This window comes from Polyodon spathula, chromosome 24 (genome assembly GCF_017654505.1).
Source record: "Polyodon spathula isolate WHYD16114869_AA chromosome 24, ASM1765450v1, whole genome shotgun sequence".
Classification (NCBI taxonomy): Eukaryota; Metazoa; Chordata; class Actinopteri; order Acipenseriformes; family Polyodontidae; genus Polyodon; species Polyodon spathula.
This window is the reverse complement of record NC_054557.1, coordinates 17,645,517-17,668,469: the sequence shown is the minus strand read 5'-3', so window position 1 is coordinate 17,668,469 and position 22,953 is coordinate 17,645,517. Positions and strand designations below refer to the sequence as shown.

General features: G+C 40.0%; 2 protein-coding genes across 2 annotated transcripts in view; both read right to left on the bottom strand.

Annotated features, from left to right (window-relative positions):
• LOC121298551 (B-cell receptor CD22-like) overlaps positions 1 to 22,953 on the bottom strand; it is a 98,808-nt gene that overhangs the window by 59,198 nt on the left and 16,657 nt on the right. The gene's annotated exons all lie outside the window — the stretch shown is intronic.
• Positions 9,325 to 22,911, bottom strand: LOC121298869 (serine protease hepsin-like). The gene is made up of 13 exons (XM_041226132.1): positions 22,649 to 22,911; positions 22,243 to 22,375; positions 18,599 to 18,700; positions 17,674 to 17,715; positions 17,276 to 17,405; positions 16,972 to 17,094; positions 15,929 to 15,969; positions 14,899 to 15,064; positions 14,391 to 14,578; positions 13,749 to 13,844; positions 13,249 to 13,391; positions 12,481 to 12,645; positions 9,325 to 11,814 (listed from the first exon to the last, which is right to left on the bottom strand). Exons 2-13 carry the CDS (start codon positions 22,256 to 22,258, stop codon positions 11,776 to 11,778), a joined length of 1,251 nt encoding a protein of 416 aa, XP_041082066.1. The 5' UTR covers positions 22,259 to 22,375; positions 22,649 to 22,911; the 3' UTR covers positions 9,325 to 11,775.

The following is a 22,953-nucleotide window of genomic DNA, read 5'->3' as shown; positions in this document are numbered from 1 at the left end:
ACTGTGTACACTGGGGCTGCTCTAAATCACTACAAACACCTGCTAGAATGTCTACAATAGGACACTTTGGATAGCACTGGTTCAATGTGATTAGCTTGCCTGGTTGAAGTGTGGAAGTGATTAAAGTGAAATTAAGAATAAACCCTCTGTCACTTACATGGTGTATGTAGTTGTGGTTTCATCATCAACAGGTTTCCCTTCTAACCACTAAGACCAAGAAGGTCTTGTCACATATTCAGTGCAGTAACACTTCATATTACCTTTAGCCTCTGAGGTCCTCAGCTCTACTCACAAGCTCTAAGCACTACCAAGCTGCACTGTTTCCCTCCTGTTGCCTGTCCCTTGCTCTAACATGTTTAGCCCCCAGTCTCTAAGGTAAGTCAACCCTACCATATACAACAAGGTAGGCTGTAGCGCGTTTTATATCAGGAAGCATCAGCAGACTCAATCATGGTTACTCGTTGTCAGACATCCAGAATATATTTAACAGATTAAAACAGCTGGCACTCCTATGATGTCCCTACCATTTTCCTTGCATCTGCCTTCAACAGTTAGACTGTACTCACTCAGGCATCTTCTAGTGCCACCCCGGCCTCTTCAAGACCATGTTGTAGTTTCCAGACAATCTTGCTTTTGAAAAAGCCTTCGATAGCGCAGCCGATGATTGTTTGATTCTGGTTATTATCTGTGAAGAATGCAGCAGCACTGTTGAATCAGTTGAAACATCGTGGCAGCCCCTCGCTCAGGTAGTCATAGTTCTCGTGGGCTGTTCAAGAAGCTACTCTCTGGGAAACAACAACAAAACAAACAAACTGCTCAAATTAAAGAACATATGCTTTTTCAATTTTCTTTTTTGTTTTGCTATTTTGCAAAATAAGGTTATATATTGGTATCCAGCACTGAGGGTACTTCTACAATTACTGCAGCCAAACAAGCCAGAATGGCAGTGGAGCTCCTTCATGCTCTCTGGTGATAGTAGTACATTCTAGGAGTAAATGTGTCTCCTATTTAATCATATACAAATAAAACTGGTCCCTTTGTTTAGCACAGCTCTTTAGTTTATGTTTTGTCTCTTAACTGTCAGGAGTAGGGTCTTATTTTAAACATCATTTACCACCATATTTTCTCACATAACACAAGTTTACTTTCCACTCTGTATTTGCCAGTGAAATGGCTGATTTGTGCCTCTACAAACATAGGTTAGCCTATCTGAGTTAACTCTACAATACCCTGACTCGAATTGTGCTCCTATGATACTGCATTGCATTTCAAACGGAAAACAGAATATTAGGTAATAACCCCTTCAAAGATTTTAAAATCCATTTATCCATATTTGTACCATCATTATTATCACTAGCCTCTCTTTCATGGAGTGCTAACCTATATTTTAAAGTCAATATCCTCTTATTAGCACAAGCAGTACTTTCACTCATCCCCATTTTTATTCTATTGAAGATTATTTTGTTTTTTCACATCTTTTTTTATCTCTGCTAATGATTGGTTAGCACTGCCTGAAAACTACTAAACTGATCTTTCCAGTTCTGCACAAAACAATCAAGGAAGTTATTCTACTTTTAAGTTTTCATATTTGGGAACTGGTTTATAATTTACTCAAACTTTGCCACATGTGCAACACTAAATAAATCAGTGTCAAAGTGAGCTTAATGCTTCTCACTGTGAAGCACTCAGAATTCAAAGTAAAGCTGGACATTTCTCATTGCGAAACATTCAGAATTCAAAATGACGCTGGATGCTTCTCATTGTGAAGCTGGAAGTTTCTCACTCTGAAGCACTTAGAATTAAAGTGAATTTTAAACATCATTTACCACCATATTTTGTCACAGGGAACATCTGTGTTGACTCTGCTGGCGTGTTTGCCAGTGAAATGCAGGAAGAGGGCGGCAGTCGCCCAACAACCGCCTGTGAGTCATGGCAGTGACACGGGGAGGTGGGATTGTGCTCCTATGGATACTGCATTGCATTTCAAACGGAAAACAGAATATTGGGTAATAACCCCTTCAATAAAATAAAAATCCATTGTTTCCATAGGTCTACCATCATTATTATCACTAGCCTCTCTTTCATGGAGTGCTAACCTATATTTTAAAGTCAATATCCTCTTATTAGCACAAGCAGTACTTTCACTCATCCCCATTTTTATTCTATTGAAGATTATTTTGTTTTTTCAGATCTTTTTTTATCTCCGGGCTAATGATTGGTTAGGCGTGATTATGTTTGCGATTACTACACCCAGAGTCTGCCTGAAAACTACTAAACTGATCTTTCGAGTGCAGCACAAAACAATCAAGGTTTTATTTTCCATTGTTCTTTTCGCCTTCTGTTTTCATTATTATTTCTTTGAGCACCTGCGAGTGCAACACTAAATAAATCAGCTGTGGTATTTCCGTGGTGCTGTCTATCATCGTTGATAGGCAGCCCACGGTCAACAGTGCCCTCTCTCGGAGCGAAACAAAAAATAATTCAAAATGACGCTGGATGCTTCTCATTGTGAAGCTGGAAGTTTCTCACTCTGAAGCACTTAGAATTGAATTACCCACATGTTTTTGACAAGCACTCTGAATTATTTGTAATATATTCAATTGATTAAACTTTAATCAGAATAGCACATGCAAAATTAACTATGATAGAGTAAGCAAGGGAATGATAAACAGCACGCAATGGCCTGTATTTGGACAGAGGAATGAATGTAGAATAACCGATCTGGTATTTGTTGCTCTCAGACCCCATTTAATTTAATATCAAGTGTCCCTTAATAGAAAATGATTTCCACCTTCAAATGCATTCAATAAATAATAATAAGTACTCTGCTCCACAAATGCGATGGTAGTACTAATTTACAAACAACTACAAGCGACTGAAGGGAAAGCATTATATTTCTTACATTTCTGTACAGACTGCCCCACCATATTCATTATAATTAAGTGGTCCACTACAGCTTATAGTACATTTATTTCTGCCCCCCCCCCCCCCCCCCCCCTTAGCCAGATTAACAAATTAATATCAGGGCTAACAAAATCCCTCCTATTTTCTGATTTTTTTAATTTTTATTAGTAGTCTATTACAAGTTATAGTCAATTGAAAACAAGTATGTTTGAGTACTGCTTACTAGCATGATATACAGTATTTTCAAGAATATGGTGACACAAATTGTACGAGTACCTATTTTAACTTTTACCTACTGCTCTTACCTGCTGCACTGCCAGCACTGAGGAGAAGCAGAGTGGAACAGAGGGGAAACCAGCGGTCCAGAAGAGGGGGTGCTGCCTTCATCTTTTAGCTCCCAGTCCGGGGGTTACAGCAATCTTCTTGGCTGAGAGAACTAGAGTTCTTGATTTCACCCAAGAGAAAGTTTCAGGAGAGCTGAATGATTCAAACCCGGCCCAGCTGTGTGACAAGAGGAAGCCTCCAACATGCGCTGACCAATCAGTATGTAAAGGTGACAGAAGGAGGAGGAACCAAACAAGCACAAGCAGTACTTTCACTCATCCCCATTTTTATTCTATTGAAGATTATTTTGTTTTTTCACATCTTTTTTTATCTCAATGCTAATGATTGGTTAGCACTGCCAGAACAACGCAGTTAAACGAGGCAGTCTTCCCAGCGACAGCGAGTGGAAGCGACAGCGAGTGGGAGAAGTACAGCGTGGAAAAGTACAGAGCAGTTTCGAAGCAGAAAGGAGAAATTGCATCTTGAATTGCTTTAATCAGAAAACAGAGGACATTGGGGAAACACAGCAGCAGCCGCGTGTGTTTTTCTGATAACAAACAAGCTGAAACTCGGAGCAGCTGATTCAAATTCAGCACCGTTTTGAGACACGGGCGAGGGGAGGAGCCGACAGCACAGCAGAACAACGCAGTTAAACGAGGCAGTCTTCCCAGCGACAGCGAGTGGAAGCGACAGCGAGTGGGAGAAGTACAGCGTGGAAAAGTACAGAGCAGTTTCGAAGCAGTTTGAAAGCAGGTTGACGGCTGCAGAAGAAACTAAACTTCAAAAAAAAAAAACCCTCAACATGGTCTTCAAGCCAGTAATCTGTGACACCTGCTTGATGTGGGAAATCCGAGAAAACCCAGCGGAGCTAAACCAAGTGTGCGTAAAGTGCCGCGCGATCCAGGATTTGCATAAACTAGTAAGCATGCTAGAAATGGAGCTGGAAGAAGTGAGACAGCAACAAGATCTTGAGGAACTGGCACACCCACAATTCATGGAAGTCTGCATCACCCCTAACAGACTGAAAGCCACCAGGGAGATAGAAGGTCAGAACAGCTGGGTTCAGGTAGGCAGAAGCAGGGAAAAAAAGAAACTTCGTCAAACACAACCACCAGAAATCAAAACAACCAACAGATTTGAGTCACTTCAGAATTTTGATGAGCAGAACCAACAACAAGAGAATGAAAGGAACAACATCCAGGACCCTATTGACAGTGGTGACAAGACAGTAAAAAGAAGGGAGGTCATGATTGTTGGGGACTCCATATTGAGAAACACAGCAAGTTCAGTTCGCAGTTTGGACCCCCTTACTACAACAGTGTGCTGCCTTCCGGGAGCCTCGGTCAAGCACATCACTGAAAACGTGGACAGGCTCCTAGAACGAACAGGAGACGACCCGGTAGTAGTCGTCCACATCGGTACAAACAACATTGGAAGAGACAGACCAAAATCCCTGCAAAACAAATTCAGAGAGCTAGGAAGGAAATTAAAAGAGAAAACCAAAACTGTGGTATTTTCTGGTATACTACCCGCACCTTGCAAAGGACCATATGGACAGCTGGAAATAATTAATCAAAACGCATGGCTGAAGACGTGGTGCACACGGGAAGGCTTCACCTATCTTGATCATTGGACCACTTTCTACAACGAGGACTATCTGTATAGACGGGATGGACTGCATTTAAATAACAAGGGAACTAGTCTACTTGGAGAAAAGATCCTCGAGCAGGTTCGGAAGCATTTAAACTAGAAAGGAAGGGGGGAGAAATCAACAAAAAAACAGAAGGGAGACCGCATCAAAACAAGAACAACAACTCAGGTAAGACAACCATTAAATGTATTTATCTAAATGCTAGAAGTATCAGAAACAAAATTCTAGAACTTGAAGCTACTGCACTAACAGGTAACTATGATGTGATAGGTGTTACAGAAACGTGGTTATCTGAGAGTGATGGGGACGAATATAATATTTGTGGGTATACACTGTATAGGAAAGACAGGCAGGACAGAAGAGGAGGAGGGGTAGCGCTATACATAAGAAACAGTCTTGAAGCCCAGGTGTTAAACCTGGACAAAGAAAATAAAACCGAATCAATATGGGTCAGAATAACAGACAAAAATTCAAAAGGCATAATAATAGGAGCATGCTATAGACCGCCAGATTCAGACGGTGAGCACAATAATCTGTTATACAATGACATTAGAAATGTGTGTAGCAAAGGAGAAGCCATACTAATGGGAGATTTCAACTTCCCCCAAATAAAATGGGAAAACCCGGTGGGTAGCGCGAAGGATGAAATAGAAATGGTGGAAATGACAAATGACTGCTTCCTAACACAATTTGTCAAGGCACCCACTAGAGGGGAGGCATGCCTTGATTTAGTCTTTTCAAATAACGAAGATAGAATAACTAAAACAGAGGTCAGAGAACCACTGGCAAACTCAGACCACAACATGGTCTCATTTGAAGTGTTTTTTAAATCCTCAAAAGTAAAGACTAAAGCTAAGGTTTACAATTTTAGAAAAGCAAACTATGAAGGCATGAAACAGAGACTAACAGAAGTAGATTGGAGTAAAATAGAGAAAACACCCACAGAAGAAGGATGGTTGTTCTTCAAAAACGTAGTACTAGAGGCGCAAAACAATTATATCCCTAAAGTAGACAAATCTAAATGTAAAACTAAATTGCCAAAATGGTTTAATAGATCAATTAAAAAAAATATTCAGCGAAAAAAGGCACTTTACAGAGCATTAAAAAAGGACCAAAAAGAAAGTACACAGAAAGAGTACACAGAACTGCAAATGCAAGTCAAAAAGGAAGTTAGAAAGGCCAAGAGAGAAATAGAAATGAACATTGCTAAGGGAGCTAAAACCAATTCCAAAATGTTTTTCCAATATTACAACAGCAAGAGAACATTCAAAGAGGAGATTAAATGTTTAAGAGATACAAATGGCAAAATCGTAGAGGAAGAAAAAAAAATAGCAAATATGTTAAATGATTACTTTTCACAAGTTTTTACAAAGGAAGATACTGACAACATGCCCCACATGTCATCCAGTTCCTATCCAGTTTTAAATAACTTTAGCATAACTGAGGCAGAAGTGTTAAAGGGACTAGGAGCTCTTAAAATAAACAAATCCCCTGGGCCGGATGAGATCCTCCCAGTAGTACTCAAAGAAATGAAAGAAGTAATTTACAAACCGCTAACCAAGATCATGCAGCAGTCTCTTGACACAGGGGTGGTACCGACAGACTGGAAAATTGCAAACGTAATACCGATCCACAAAAAGGGAAACAAAACTGAACCAGGTAACTACAGACCAATAAGCCTGACTTCTATTATATGCAAACTTATGGAAACTATAATAAGATCCAAAATGGAAAATTACCTATATGGTAACAGGGTACTGGGAGACAGTCAACATGGTTTTAGGAAAGGGAGATCGTGTCTAACTAACTTGCTTGATTTTTTTGAGGATGCAACATCGATAATGGATAATTGCAAAGCATATGACATGGTTTATTTAGATTTCCAGAAAGCTTTTGACAAAGTCCCGCATAAAAGATTAATTCTCAAACTGAACGCAGTTGGGATTCAAGGAAACACATGTACATGGATTAGGGAGTGGTTAACATGTAGAAAACAGAAAAGTACTGATTAGAGGAAAAACCTCAGAATGGAGTGTGGTAACCAGCGGTGTACCACAGGGATCAGTATTAGGTCCTCTGCTATTCCTAATCTACATTAATGATTTAGATTCTGGTATAGTAAGCAAACTTGTTAAATTTGCAGACGACACAAAAATAGGAGGAGTGGCAAACACTGTTGCAGCAGCAAAGGTCATTCAAAATGATCTAGACAAGATTCAGAACTGGGCAGATACATGGCAAATGACATTTAATAGAGAAAAGTGTAAGGTACTGCACGCAGGAAATAAAAATGTACATTATAAATATCATATGGGAGATATTGAAATTGGAGAAGGAATCTATGAAAAAGACCTAGGAGTTTTTGTTGACTCAGAAATGTCTTCATCTAGACAATGTGGGGAAGCTATAAAAAAGGCTAACAAGATACTCGGATACATTGTGAAAAGTGTTGAATTTAAATCAAGGGAAGTAATGTTAAAACTGTACAATGCACTTGTAAGACCTCATCTTGAATATTGTGTGCAGTTCTGGTCACCTCGCTATAAAAAAGATATTGCTGCTCTAGAAAGAGTGCAAAGAAGAGCGACCAGAATTATTCCGGGCTTAAAAGGCATGTCATATGCAGACAGGCTAAAAGAATTGAATCTGTTCAGTCTTGAACAAAGAAGACTACGTGGCGACCTAATTCAAGCATTCAAAATTCTAAAAGGTATGGACAGTGTCGACGCAAGGGACTTTTTCAGCCTGAAAAAAGAAACAAGGACCAGGGGTCACAAATGGAGTTTAGAAAAAGGGGCATTCAGAACAGAAAATAGGAGACACTTTTTTACACAGAGAATTGTGAGGGTCTGGAATCAACTCCCCAGTAATGTTGTTGAAGCTGACACCCTGGGATCCTTCAAGAAGCTGCTTGATGAGATTTTGGGATCAATAAGCTACTAACAACCAAACGAGCAAGATGGGCCGAATGGCCTCCTCTCGTTTGTAAACTTTCTTATGTTCTTAAACAAGCAGGATGGGTTCCTCTCATGTTTTTGACTGCCACAGTTCAGATGAGAGCCAATACGAGCTTGTATTTTGTACTCTTCCTGTTATTATTTCTTGCAAATAGGCTCACGCTGTTGTCTCTTTCCCAGGGCATTTTCCTTACAAAGTGACTGCATTTTGCTTACAGCTGCCAGATGGTAATTTGTTTTGTTTGTATTTTAATTGTTCCTATTTGTTTGTGGGAGTAAACCACATGCCATACATACTGTAACCCCTTGTGTAATAGAATGAGAAATATAGCCACTGTGTGCACTGATGAAGATAACACTGAAACCAAGCCAATGAATTTCAACTCACTCCAATCTCTCTGAGTTTATTTATTAAAATAATGTGATCCACTGTATTAAAAGCTGTATATATCTAAAAAAAAAACTGCCAGGATTAATAAACCTTGGTTACCATTAATTGTAAACCTTCTTACCTGTTATTTTATAATGTAAGCCCTTGTATAAGTAAATATTTAAGGTAAAACTTAGAACTAATAAACTAAGGTGTCAATTTCATCACCAAATGTCTTGCTGGGAAAAGGCACAGCAGTGTGTTTTATAAAATTTCACAGCACCAAGGAAACTTACTTTTTAGGGATAATTTTGGTATAACCTAACTAATTCATTAGTGCATTCCAAGGTGATTCCCCAGCACTGTAAGTTTTTCTCTGAACCAATGTATCATCCACTACAGCTGATAGTACTGCTGGGTTTCCTTGCAATATTCACAGGTACTGTGTTCCCAACTGTGTTCAAACCTGGGTTAAGACATATTAAAAGAGCCCAAATTAATGAGCTGTAATTGCCTGAGCAAAGTACAATTTATATTAAATGTCACTTCTTTGGCAAATGTTTTGATTAAACGTGATCATATTGCTCACTCTATCACCAACCATTCAGTGGCTGCAATATGTTAGTGGCAATAGGCTGCCTTTTTTGCATCATTGAACTTTCAATGTCATTTTGTTTTGGTTCATTCAAATAAAGGGATTTGCATTGCCGTAAGTTTCCAGAAAATGTCTTTCCTAAAAAATATTTCATATCTATATATCATATGCATACCCTCGTTATGAGACCATCCTCAGAGGTTTCTGTCTTCGTGGGCCACTAGGGATGTGCACCCACAATTTCTTCTTTGTTAAAGATTTGCAAAGGCCCTTTTGATACTAGCATAATTACAGAAAGTCCACCTTGCTCAGGCTTGCTTAGAGACTAGTCATAGGGTAAATTACTTTATTAAACATGCCAAATAAAAATGGATGAGGATTCAGTAATACATGAGGATTATGGTCACATGTAACAGAAAAGAGTGTGACGGTATGCATTTAATACTGTTTACACTTTAATACTTTACACCACAGTCCAGCCCTGCATCCCATTCAATTTCCTTGCAAGTAAAGACACAGAACACATCTCATGTTTAACAATTTAATTCAATTGGTATGGATTTAATATACAAAAATAATAATAATAATAATAATAATAATAACAATAATAACAACACAACAACAACGTGAGAGTACATGATGTCCACAATTTAAATCACATTGTGTAATAAAACTTTCTAACAAGAGGCTTGCAGAGACACACCCCACAACATCAAGCATCGAGAATATTTACATGAAAAATAAAAAACAAGGTCAAGTGACCCAACATCCATTGTGCAAAACGTGCTCCATTATAACATTCCATCATTTAATTAGGGCTTGTTTTAAAATAAATAAATCGCATAGCAAACTTTGTTTGGTCCAAGTCATAAAACAACATTGTACTCAAAATGTTGCGTTGTGTAGACAAAGCACTTCATATTTGTGTTCCTGTAATAAAAGAGCCCTAATATTTATTGCATCAAACAGACAGTGGCCTAGAGTTCATTCTCAGATGAGGCCACCATTTAAAAATAAACAGGAAAAGGATCACCATTGAAAATGGAACACATTTTGTTATCCAAGAAAACTAAGAATCTAGTAAGAAGTTGATCTTTTTATTTATATTTTAAAAATGTTGGCCTTCTTGTTTGATATTTCTACAATTAAAAACGTATTTTTATTGTACAGGTTTGGAGGCACAGCTACCATTATCTAGGAATTGTATTAAAACTTATAATTGGTCCCTCCAATGTAGTCCGTATTAAACATTCTCACAGGAAAGACAGGGGGCTAGCTAGCATCTTGCAAGGTTGCTAATCCAGAACCTTTCATGAGCACCAGAATTCATTAAATTAAACAAGCAACACTGCTAGCATTGTGTAAATATTAATACGAATAACAATAAAAACAGTGAACCTCAAAATTACCTTATTTAATAAGTTAAAAGAGATACTTACTATCATCTACATTTACATAACTGTGTATGTTTAATATATGTTTTCTATCCCATATGTTATTTGTATCAGTGACTACTATAGTTTGTAAGCAGAAGCAAGAAGAGAAGAAACTCCACAAAACAGCTGGGCTGCTTCTGAAGAAGACTTCCAGAGCTGCTGTTTTGAAGGGGAGTATGGGAAGTGTGGGTATCACAGCTGAAGCCCCATGGGGGTGCATCATTACAATATGTCCCCTCATTGCACAAGCATCCCATGTGGCTGTAGAAAGGGATTAGAAATAATGGTTTAAGCAAAATCAACTGTAGAGAATGTACAGAGCACACGTGATAGGATATCAAGAAAGGAAATATTAGAAACATCCATTGTTATCAACAATTATCCCTGTACATATCTCACAGTTCAGTTGTACTTTGATCCCAGCCCTTAAATTCAACTCCCTAACCATTAGAAAAATCCTCAAAACTCAATGCTGAACAAGTAATAGAAACTAACACTATAAAGAAGTCTCACTGGTTCCACTCAGCTTGCTTTCCCACACCTGTCCTAAATTATATTAATCCTACCAGTCTGTGGAGGAACTGGTAGTTTGTTAGGCAGGATCCTTTCATTACCATGACATCTCCTGGTTTCAGTTCAATCTCCTTTGCAGAATAAACTATCTATCAAGCACATGCATCATTTCAGTCAATCAGATGCAATCAATGGCCTCCCTAATTAAAACACAAACCATAAGATCTTGTTCTTAGTACCTCCTAAATGATTGATTGTTGCTGAAACTGGAGATGAAAACAAAATAAAAACAATACAGCAGCAACTGTTTGATATCCTGCCAGTACTGTTTTCATTCTTCTACAGCATTTCACCGTAGATGCTATCTATGTTATACTGTTTCTACAACAAGAGTGTAACATTTCAACTTTTATGAGGGAAGAGCAGTTCTCCTTATAGTGACTCTCAAGAATTTTAAAATCCATTTATCCATATTTGTACCATCATTATTATCACTAGCCTCTCTTTCATGGAGTGCTAACCTATATTTTAAAGTCAATATCCTCTTATTAGCACAAGCAGTACTTTCACTCGTCCCCATTTTTATTCTATTGAAGATTATTTTGTTTTTGCACATCTTTTTTTATCTCAATGCTAATGATTGGTTAGCACTGCCTGAAAACTACCAAACTGATCTTTCCAGTTCTACACAAAACAATCAAGGAATGCCTGAACACTACAAGTTTGGACTGAAGCAATGCATTTTTGAAGGCCCAGGCTTTGTGAGGGAGCTTAACGTGAGAAATAGAGTGAGGAAGCTCTGATATTTCCTCCCTTGTGCTCTAAAATAAGGAAAGGACCATGCAGTAGGGTATGTCACAATGAATAGAAATAAAAGAAAGGTGATAATATTAATAAAAGGCATGAGATCTGAACATGGAGATGGCCATGGAGGACTGAGATTCTCTGTAAATCCTTCATTTCAATTCTGAAGTCATATACAAAGTTCCAGCTTCTTACTGGAAGTGGCCACAGGTTTCATCGTGCTATCCCATGCTAAACACTCCACTGCTCTGAGAGTACGTCTGAAAGAAAATACAGATGTCACAACATAAATCCGAATAACTGTGGTCTCTTTCAGACTGCAAAGGACTCACTAATCTGGTCCCTTGTAGTCCTAGTTTAGAGTACCTGTATTTGAATCAATCAATCTATTTTATATAGCACCTTTCATAGTGGACCACCATCACAAAGCACTTTACAAGATGCAGCAACAAGAAAAAAATCCATAATGCTTTAATTACAGAAAAATGCATAATACATGATATACAGTAGAAAAACAAAGAAAACAATGCATAATACATTAACTACATTTCACACCGTTCCAGCTACCATAATGAAATGCATGCGGATAGCAGCTGCAGAAACTCATTTTCCACACACTGTTGATATTACTGAATATTAAGAAAATATTACTGATAGTAGATCAGGCATTGTTACAATAGTTTGTCAGCACATCCCAGCACGTCATTCATCTGCACAACTGGTTTGGATTGGTGACAGTCTCCGGTATAGTAATATTTCAATGCAATTGTTATCATAGCACATCAGAGGGCACCTCTGTTCATTTACAGTGGTAGTCAAATTTGCTGTAGTTTGCTGAAATCAAACTGTCAGGTGCAAATGCAATGTTGCCATTTTTAAAAGTCTGTAGTAAACTTTATTCAAACCAACATTAAGGAGTGCCTTACCCGCATGGCATTGGAGAGCCACTGGTGGAACTGGTTGACCTTCGTGTAAACTCCTGGTTTCCGGGGAAGAGCACAGCCAGTACCCCAGCTCACCACCCCGCACAGGCGCCATCGGCTCGTCTTTGAGATACTGTCCTCACAGACAAAGGGACCGCCACTGTCACCCTGACAGAGAGAGAGGGAGACAAAGACAGGGGAGACAGAGGAGAGAGGGGAGAGAGATACAGGGAGACATGGGAGAGATATACAGAGAGAGAGATACAGTGAGACAGAGAAAGGGAGAGCGGCGAGTGAAAGAGAGAGAGGGAAGAGATACACAGAGAGAGGGAGAGAGAGAGAGAGGGGGCTGGTAAAATAGGCATGGCAGTAAAATACATCCAAGTCCCAGTGCTATAATTATAGTATCATGGCAGTAGATCCCCACAACCTATAGTCTGTGACATAGTACGCCTATTCTGGTAACACATTTTGCGTGACATTTACATGCAAGGCTGAGACAAATGTGCATTCTGATTTTAGAAAGTATTTTGAGGAATGCCAAACGAGGCCCTTAAATTGGCCTAAAGAATATTTTTTCGCCCTTAATGACCCTTCACATAAAAGTTTGTTGATTTGATCTGAGATAATCCAAACAAAGGCAACCAACAGATTTACCCTGTAATGCCATTCCACTACCAGTAGGCAGAAGACAAATTGAACTGCCCCTTAACTACGGCTCTGGTCAAATGCGTTCAAAGGGGGGGGATCATAACCCCCCGCTGTATGTACCTGGCATGCATCAATGCCTCCGTCTGCGAAGCCTGCACAGAACATGGAGCTGCTAATCTGGTCCCCATAGTACTCATCCCCATTACAGACACTGTTACTGATGACTGGCACGCTGGCTTCCTGAAGGATGACAGATGGCTGACCTGCAGATACAGTGAGATGCTGTGTTACTTTATTTGTGCATCACCTGCTATCCTGCACAGATACCCTCAGTATCAGGAGCTCTCAGAACCTCCCACCATGTTCCCATGGATAGCAAGTCCATCTAGCACTACAATCTTTCAGCCTGTCCCCTTTTTGAGATCAGGTCTACCTTCCAGTATGATGTAGAGGGAAAGACTGTTGCTCAGTGCTGTGGCATAATTGGCCAAAAGGCAGAATAAAGAACCAAGCAGTTTGCATTGATTGAGTTTTTATTCAAATGATTTATTGGTCTGTATTAAGGGACACTGAAGCACTGTTAGTAAGAACCTGCCTGGCAGACTGAAGGAAACACTCACCATAGTACTTTGTGTTCCCCCACCCTGTCACAGTACATACTTTCCCATCAACCAGGGGCTGCCTGTGGGCAGGGAGGCAGACTGGCTGAATGTAATCTGTAGAAAGGATAAAAATAAACATTTTAGTATGCACTATCATATGAAACTAAATGTCATTTGCAATGCATTCTGCTGATCACAGTGATATATGTAGGTAATTGTTCTAAAGCTTAACATGAACCTTGAAGCCTTGGTTTCTATGAGTCTCTCTTTTCTACTTGGTTGGCAACTATCCACGTGTCTTGAAATTATTTCTCTTTTCGTGTTATCAATTGTAAGTTCCAGGAAGGTATGGGGGATTCCAAGTGCTGCTCACTCCAGGCTTCTCTAGATTTTAAATTCAATTGTCAGTTTACCAGGTTTTATAGTGTGGTCACGCAAACATTGACCTCTGTATAATAAATGTTGTTTTTGACAGACAACACAGATATTATGAAGCAGGGGGTGTCATGTATATTTTGGCTCTACTAAACGTTTAGCCATTCACTGTACATTTACCAGTCACATATCAGTCCATTAATTTAGAACGTCATGCATCAGCTTTTAGTTCATTTGATTGCTGGACATGCTGGCTGCCACTGAGTGAAGCAGGCTGATAATTACCTGAGAAGTTCAGGGGTGTGGCCAGGTAGATGACTGCGATGTCATTGCTGTTGTCATCAATATTTGGGTCTTTGAAAGGCTGGTAACCCGAGTGGTAGACGATGGTCTGGACTGGCATGGAAACCCCAGAGGAGGCCTGCGAGATGGAGCCGGTGAACACCTGCCACCTGCTCGTCACCCTGTTCCTCCTGACGAGACAAGAAAGCAGACAGGCAGCTTCAGCAATACTCAAAATGAACACGATGCCTCCAAACTGGTTATCTCCCTGACTTCCATGCAAACAAATTATCTTCCTGACTTCCATACCATGACACAGCTGCAACCATTAACTATTTAGGAGGAATTAAGATCAAAAGGACAGCCTCTGCTTCCACTGGAGATGAAGTCTTGGTGGTGCCAGTTATCAATACATATTCAAGCAGTGCTGGTTCACACATCTCAGCTCTAATAAAGCAGATCTAAGTTGGACCTGGGCCCCCTTCCCCTGGCTTAGCCTGGCCCTTCGTACTCTGGGAAGCAGTGGGCGGCGGTGATGATCCAGCGGTCAGAGATGACCGAGCCCCCGCACAGGTGGCTGCCATCATAGCGCAGGCTGGCCTGCCACGGCCACTTCCCCAGGCTGGCGTCTTGCCCTCCCACGATCCGGTCCACAGGCAGCCTGCGCCGGCCACAGTCTAGGGAGAGATACCAGGGTTAGAAATGGAGGAGCTAGGGGCGCTTGAGTGGTGCATCCAGGACTGCAGTATGCATCCTATAGCCTGGAGATCACTGGTTTGAGTCCAGGCTATTCTACTGCCGACCATGGACGGGAGTTCCTAGAGGGTGGTGCAGAATTGGCCAAGGGCCAAGTGCTGCCCAGGTGGGGAGGGCCTAGGTCGGCCAGGATGTCCTTGGCTCGCCGCACACCAGCGACCCAGTAGACTGGCCAGGCACAGCGGGCCTGCCTGTAAGTTGCTCAGAGCTGCGTGCTCCTCTGATGCTGTAGCTCTGAGGTGGCTCCATGGCGGGCCTGCTGAGTGAAAAGAAGTGGACGGCTGACGGCACACATTTAAGAGGATGTGTGTGTCCGTCTTCATTTCTCCCAAGTCAAAACAGGGGTAACTAAAGTAACTAAAAAGTGTTTTTTCCTCCAATACATGGCTGGTTAATCTTGACATTATATGATTATCTGCAACTATTAACGTTCCTGTAGCAGGGCGGTAGGAAAGCCCTGCTATTTAAAGGTATTTGTTTGTTTATTTTAGAACGGGGTTTCCCCCCTCCACCCCTGTTTTATTTGGTGTTTGTGTTATGATTTATTTATATATATATATAAAGAATAAGTAAATAATTCTAACCGTTCTAAATTAAACAAATGCCTTTAAATAGCAGGGCTTTCCTACCGCCCTGCTACAGCTCCCAACATGTATTTTGTTGCAAAAAGCAAACTTGAAATAAGAACCCTTAATTTCTTTATACGGCGAGCTAACAACACAAAATTCTGTGATATCGGGTTCAACTCTTCCACTTTGATATGAACAATGAGTGGATTTGCTTACCTTGACAGCTGACACTCAGAACCCTGCCACTCACGCAGTCACTGCAAAAAACAGAAGCACAAAGCAGTTAAGTTTACCTAGTCCTGTCCAGTACATGCAGATACGAGTCGACAGCTTCCTGTAGGGCTGGGGCTGGCACATGAGATTTGGCAGGAGGACCTCTGACATGTTAGGGTGACACGCGCTGTTACACAACAAATAAATGGACAAAGGAAAAGTAAACAAACAGCCTGAGTGTTGCTCCTTTAACCTCAAACCAAGTTTGCCACCTAAAAAACAACCCGATATTCTCAAATAGGCACGAAACACACATCAGGTAGGCAAAGTTAATACATTTGCAGCTTTCTTGTTAAAATATTTTATTCATTTCAGACAAAAAGGGGTCAAACTTTGTGCTTGCTGCAATAACAGGCCTAAGTGTCATTTAATCTGGTTGCCGACGGTGGCTCTACAAGTGCTATTGGTGACTGGAGAACGATCCCTTAATGATTCCTAAAATAAATTCAGCAGGCAATGTGTTTACTGAGACCAAAGTACAATAGCACAGGGAGAGAACAAACAAGCCTGGAGGTCCAGCGATAACACACGCTGTTAAAACCGACAGCACTAATCAGGGCCGTGAACAAACAGGACCCACACAGACCGAACCCACAGGCGGGCAGCCAGGCAGCTTGTCCAAAAAAAAATACATGTATTGCTACAGCTGTAGTTATTATACAAATGAATCTGCTTTTCAGACAGGCCAAACAATGATAATTATTTGTTTGTTTGTTTGTTACAATTCTCAAAAATGTTATCCAATAAGATCATTGTTATTTCCGTGGTCAATATACAACTCTGTCATTGAAGTCATGTACGCTTCCAAAAGGAAACTCACATATTTTACAGATCGGGATCCACACTGTGCACATTGTGAGATTTTTGGAGAATTCAAAGGGTTTTTAAACTGATACACAACATACCCAGAACACAACTGAGAAATCAACATTGGAATGAAGTGGAAACACTAATGCACAGCAATGCAATGGGAACACAGCTCTTACCAAGCTGACAGGACTTCCTGAATCGTCCTGCCATACTGAAGCTGCTTCTCGTTGACACAGAAAAATCCAGCAGAGCCATTCTCCGACACCATACTGCTAGGGCATTCAGAATAGGAGAGCAATCTGTGAAGACGGAACAGACAGCGTACAGATTCTCACAAGGAGGCAGAGAAAGGAACTGCAGTTTGTAAAAAGTTATGTTCTACCACACCAGGTGATGTGAACTCAAGAAAAACCTCGGTTTAACTGGAGAATGCAGAGGAATACTTCAGGGGAATACATGACAGTCCTGTATGAATAATACCTGATGAATCCCATCTCCTCACAGCTGATCTCGGCAACAAGCTCGTTGGAGCTGGAAGAGCAGACAAACCTCCACTTCCCCTCGCTGCGGTCAAACACAGACAGGCGCAAGTCTGCTGAGTTAATCTGGACTGGAGAGAGAGGAGAGAGTTACACTTTCCAAGCCTTGAACTAGGATGAAAATGGACATGGATTAAAGAGAACTGCAAACCTGCACAGCTTTTCTATAGCTAGTGCTTCATTCAAAACTGTATCTGAGACCCACAGCATAAACAGAAGCGCACAAAAGGCAACGCCTACACTGAATTTAGAATTCTCTGTACTGCACTGTACAGCTAAAACTGACACAGCAATTCCTAGAGGGAGAGAGTTTAATACACCTAAATAAAACACACCTACCATCATATAATCCTGGATCTTCAGCCTTGAATAAATAAGCAACTGAAACAAAAAAAAAAAAGTTAGAATTGTTATATTTAGAAGCGTTCCAAATAAAGGTCTCCTATAATAGACTGTTTTACAAAAATACATTATCATCTAAAAAAAACAAAAAATCTGATTTAATAAACAACAAGTTTAGTTACAGAGAGAAGCAACCCACCCCCACCTCTGCTCACTCCAACAGCTAACTGTAGTGAGTAGCAACCCACCCTCGTCTCTGCTCACTCCAACAGCTAACTGTAGTGAGTAGCAACCCACCCTCGTCTCTGCTCACTCCAACAGCTAACTGTAGTGAGTAGCAACCCACCCTCGTCTCTGCTCACTCCAACAGCTAACTGTAGTGAGTAATAATCCACCCTCGTCTCTGCTCACTCCAACAGCTAACTGTAGTGAGTAGCCCCACCCTCGTCTCTGCTCACTCCAACAGCTAACTGTAGTGAGTAGCAACCCACCCTCGTCTCTGCTCACTCCAACAGCTAACTGTAGTGAGTAGCAACCCACCCTCGTCTCTGCTCACTCCAACAGCTAACTGTAGTGAGTAGCAACCCACCCTCGTCTCTGCTCACTCCAACAGCTAACTGTAGTGAGTAGCAACCCACCCTCGTCTCTGCTCACTCCAACAGCTAACTGTAGTGAGTAGCAACCCACCCTCGTCTCTGCTCACTCCAACAGCTAACTGTAGTGAGTAGCAACCCACCCTCGTCTCTGCTCACTCCAACAGCTAACTGTAGTGAGTAGCAACCCACCCTCGTCTCTGCTCACTCCAACAGCTAACTGTAGTGAGTAGCAACCCACCCTCGTCTCTGCTCACTCCAACAGCTAACTGTAGTGAGTAGCAACGCACCCCTTCTCAGCTCCTCAGGCAGTGATGAGAATTTCTTACCGATGGCCCAGGCAGCTGTGCCGATCCCCCCTATAAACACCAGGATGCAGAATGTGAGGACAGTTATTTTCGTGGGAGACAGGCAGCTCAATTTGGGGCTGCCTGGAAGAGAACAAAAGAAAAACATCTAGGTTACAATATTTCTTATGAAATATTCACAGGGAAGGTCCTCATTGAGATTCACAGTACCCCTACCCCCTGCTGTTAATTAGACAGACTAAACAGCTGTGTTTCTTGGCAAAGAATAAATATATAACAAAAACACACAAACAAATGCATAAACGCTACCACAGAAGGAAAAAAAAAACGGTTCCTGTTAATGACACGTCTAAACAGTTAAATATTAACACGACATCCCAAATTTGGTTATTGCATTAGCAAGGATGTCACACAGATAACAAGGTTGGAACAAGCATGACCTGGCGCTTGGGTACAAATGCGTTTTCATTTAAGATCTTATTACTGTTGGCATGTATAGAGGTAGGACCCCCCCTGCAATACCACCTACTTCAAGCAATTTTCCTGCTGACTGAAATTCTAATAAATACAGTAAAGTGATGTATTCTCTAGTCTCAATAAGACATCTCCATTGGATCTATACTTTCACAATATAAACCGTTCCCATCTTAATACCCCCACACACTGCATCTTTATTATAACAATCTAAACAGTTCCGATCTTAATAACCCGACACGCTGCATCTTTATTATAACAATCTAAACAGTTCCGATCTTAATAACCCGACACGCTGCATCTTTATTATAACAATCTAAACAGTTCCGATCTTAATACCCCCACACGCTGCATCTTTATTATAACAATCTAAACAGTTCCGATCTTAATAACCCGACACGCTGCATCTTTATTATAACAATCTAAACAGTTCCGATCTTAATACCCCCACACGCTGCATCTTTATTATAACAATCTAAACAGTTCCGATCTTAATACCCCGACACGCTGCATCTTTATTATAACAATCTAAACAGTTCCGATCTTAATACCCCGACACGCTGCATCTTTATTATAACAATCTAAACAGTTCCCATCTTAATACCCCCACAGGCTGCATCTTTATTATAACAATCTAAACAGTTCCGATCTTAATACGCACGCTGCATCTTTATTATAACAATCTAAACAGTTCCCATCTTAATACCCCCACACGCTGCATCTTTATTATAACAATCTAAACAGTTCCGATCTTAATAACCCGACACGCTGCATCTTTATTATAACAATCTAAACAGTTCCGATCTTAATAACCCGACACGCTGCATCTTTATTATAACAATCTAAACAGTTCCGATCTTAATAACCCGACACGCTGCATCTTTATTATAACAATCTAAACAGTTCCGATCTTAATAACCCGACACGCTGCATCTTTATAACCCGACACGCTGCATCTTTATTATAACAATCTAAACAGTTCCGATCTTAATAACCCGACACGCTGCATCTTTATTATAACAATCTAAACAGTTCCGATCTTAATAACCCGCTGCACACGCTGCATCTTTATTATAACAATCTAAACAGTTCCGATCTTAATACCCCCACACGCTGCATCTTTATTATAACAATCTAAACAGTTCCGATCTTAATAACCCGACACGCTGCATCTTTATTATAACAATCTAAACAGTTCCGATCTTAATAACCCGACACGCTGCATCTTTATTATAACAATCTAAACAGTTCCGATCTTAATAACCCGACACGCTGCATCTTTATTATAACAATCTAAACAGTTCCGATCTTAATAACCCGACACACTGGGAACTCTGTGCATTCATTTAATAACAGCTCAAGGGCACCATGATTGACACCTGCAGATAAGGAGATTGACAGCAGCAGGCCATATCATTTGCATTTCTGATCACATCTTCATTCTGAAGATCAAGGAAATTCTTTCCTACCAGTTTTGTAACAACTGGTGCATTTCCTACAAAACAGTGCATTTCTTGGGTCATAAACCAACTGCAGAAAAAAGAAGAGATTTTCGCTGCACATCACACTTTGTAACGTTTAAAGATGTACAGTAACGCCATGACTGGCCCCTATTCACAAAGCTGCAACTCATAAGCTATTGTAAGTGTGTTAGAATAAAGTTAAACACTTGATTCTTTCTAGACAAGTGCCCTGAACGGTTCAAATAATAATAATAATAATAATAATAATAATAATAATAATAATAATAATAATAATAAGAGAAAAAAAACCTTATTGTTTTTTTCAAAATAGACTTCCTTTAAATAACTTACAGATCAGGGTTTATAATGAAATGGAGAAGTTTCACAGTCCACATTTTATAGCCCATCACATCCCCTATCCCCTTATGCCTATTAGAATATAAGAAAGTTTATAAACGAGAGGAGGCCATTCAGACCATCTTGCTCGTTTGGTTGTTAGTAGCTTATTGATCCCAGAATCTCATCAAGCAGCTTCTTGAAGGATCCCAGGGTGTCAACTTCAATAACATTACTGGGGAGTTGATTCCAGACCCTCACAATTCGCTGTGTATAAAAGTGTCTCCTATTTTCTGTTCTGAATGCCCCTTTGTCTAATCTCCATTTGTGACCTCTGGTCCTTGTTTCTTTGTTTTCAGGTTGAAAAAGTCCTTGGGTCAACGTTGTCAATACCTTTTAGAATTTTGAATGTTTGAATCAGATCGCTGCGCTGTCTTTTTTGTTCAAGACTGAATAGATTAAATTCTTTAATCCTGTCTGCACATGACATGCCTTTTAAACCCGGAATAATTCTGGTCACTCTTCTTTGCACGCTTTCTAGAAAAGCAATAGCCTTTTTATAAATTCCTTCTTCAATTTCAGTATCTCCCATATGATATTGATAATACACATTTGTATTGCCTATGTCATTTGCATTTTCTTTTACCCCATTAAACCTTTAGGAACATCTGCAAAGAACATCTACAGGTGTAGTAATATAAAAGCGTAGAAAAATGCCATTGTGCACTAATATATATATATATATATATATATATATATATATATATATATATATATATATATATATATATATATATATATTAATCTGTTTCAAGGGCTCCTTTCCAAGTGATTGAAGACTGATTCCCAACAAGCAGAGTGCAATGCCAGGAAGCTTGAGAGGGAACACAAGTCTCAATTGTTTCAATGAGGAAGGAGGGGCTGCAGCTCTGCAGAACTCAGAAGAAAGCAGGGAGCCACCAGTTGTAGAACAGACCAGCTGAGGCATGTCTTATTAAACTCACAGTGAAACCAGGAATGGATCAAAATGCTATGCAGTGGGAGTTTTAATTTCCATCCCTTCAGCTTCATTTACTCCTCCCCCCCCCCCCCCCCACACAGTACATTGTGAAAGCATGAATGAAGCTGAAGAAAGTCAAGAACACGTGCAGAAGAACACACAGGTGAAGCATATCCAGCAATATCACTTGCCTGAACTGCATAACAACAGAAACAAAGCAAACCTGAACGCCAAACTGAACTGAGATGGTTACCCATCGACTGGTACTGGGACCTTATGAATTCAAGTACAGTCTGTACACTGTGTGCTATTCGCTTGCCCAAGTTAAATTCTGTTAATGTTTAACTAAAAAGAGCCGATGTGATGCTGTGAAACCGTTCTGTTGCACTCACCCTGTTTCTCTTGCATGTCTCAATAGTTAATAATCCACCCAAAGGACTGGACTTAGTATCCCACGGAAAAGACTGATGCTTTTTTCTGCCAAGTTCAGAATTTTGTTATTTTTTATGTGACTTTTTTCCAAATCTGTAAAACAACAACACCAATAATAATAATAATAATAATAATAATAATAATAATAATAATAATAATAATAATAAATACTCAATGCTGCATTTTCAAAATAACATAAATGAATACATGATTAAAGTACTAAAATAATGTCTATGCATTCCTTTGTTGTTTGTTGTTCATCACATTTATAAACTACACTACACTTTCTAAAGAGCTCTATTAAAACCATCTAAACATTCCTCTAACCGTTTTATTTTTTTAAATAGAAGAGCCTGTTTTACTCACCTCGGGTATCAGACTTAAACTTCAGCTCAAAGAGTAATTAAATTTAGTTTAAAAGTTCAAAAACAGAAAAGGTTAAGTAATCCACTTCCAATACAAAGTGCCTGCCAGACAGCGCATCCAGAACTGCTCAGTAAATAACAGGCTAAGGTACAATCGAAGTGGTTAGTTATTTCTCCTAACCGAGCGTTCCCTTACGAGTGAGAGAGACGACTTCACAAGGTGAGCTGGCAGCAGGTTGTTTCTTTGTTCTTCAGAAAAACACCTTAAACCCTCTGAAAAAGTGACCGGCTAAAGCACTCGATATA

What these genes read in the sequence shown, in the direction of transcription:
- LOC121298869 (XM_041226132.1), bottom strand. An exon ending in GGGGAACACAAAGTACTATG is followed by an intron (nt 13,392 to 13,748) that starts GTGAGTGTTTCC and finishes CTGTATCTGCAG; the next exon opens with GTCAGCCATCTGTCATCCTT. An exon ending in GAGGCATTGATGCATGCCAG is followed by an intron (nt 12,646 to 13,248) that starts GTACATACAGCG and finishes TCTCTCTGTCAG; the next exon opens with GGTGACAGTGGCGGTCCCTT.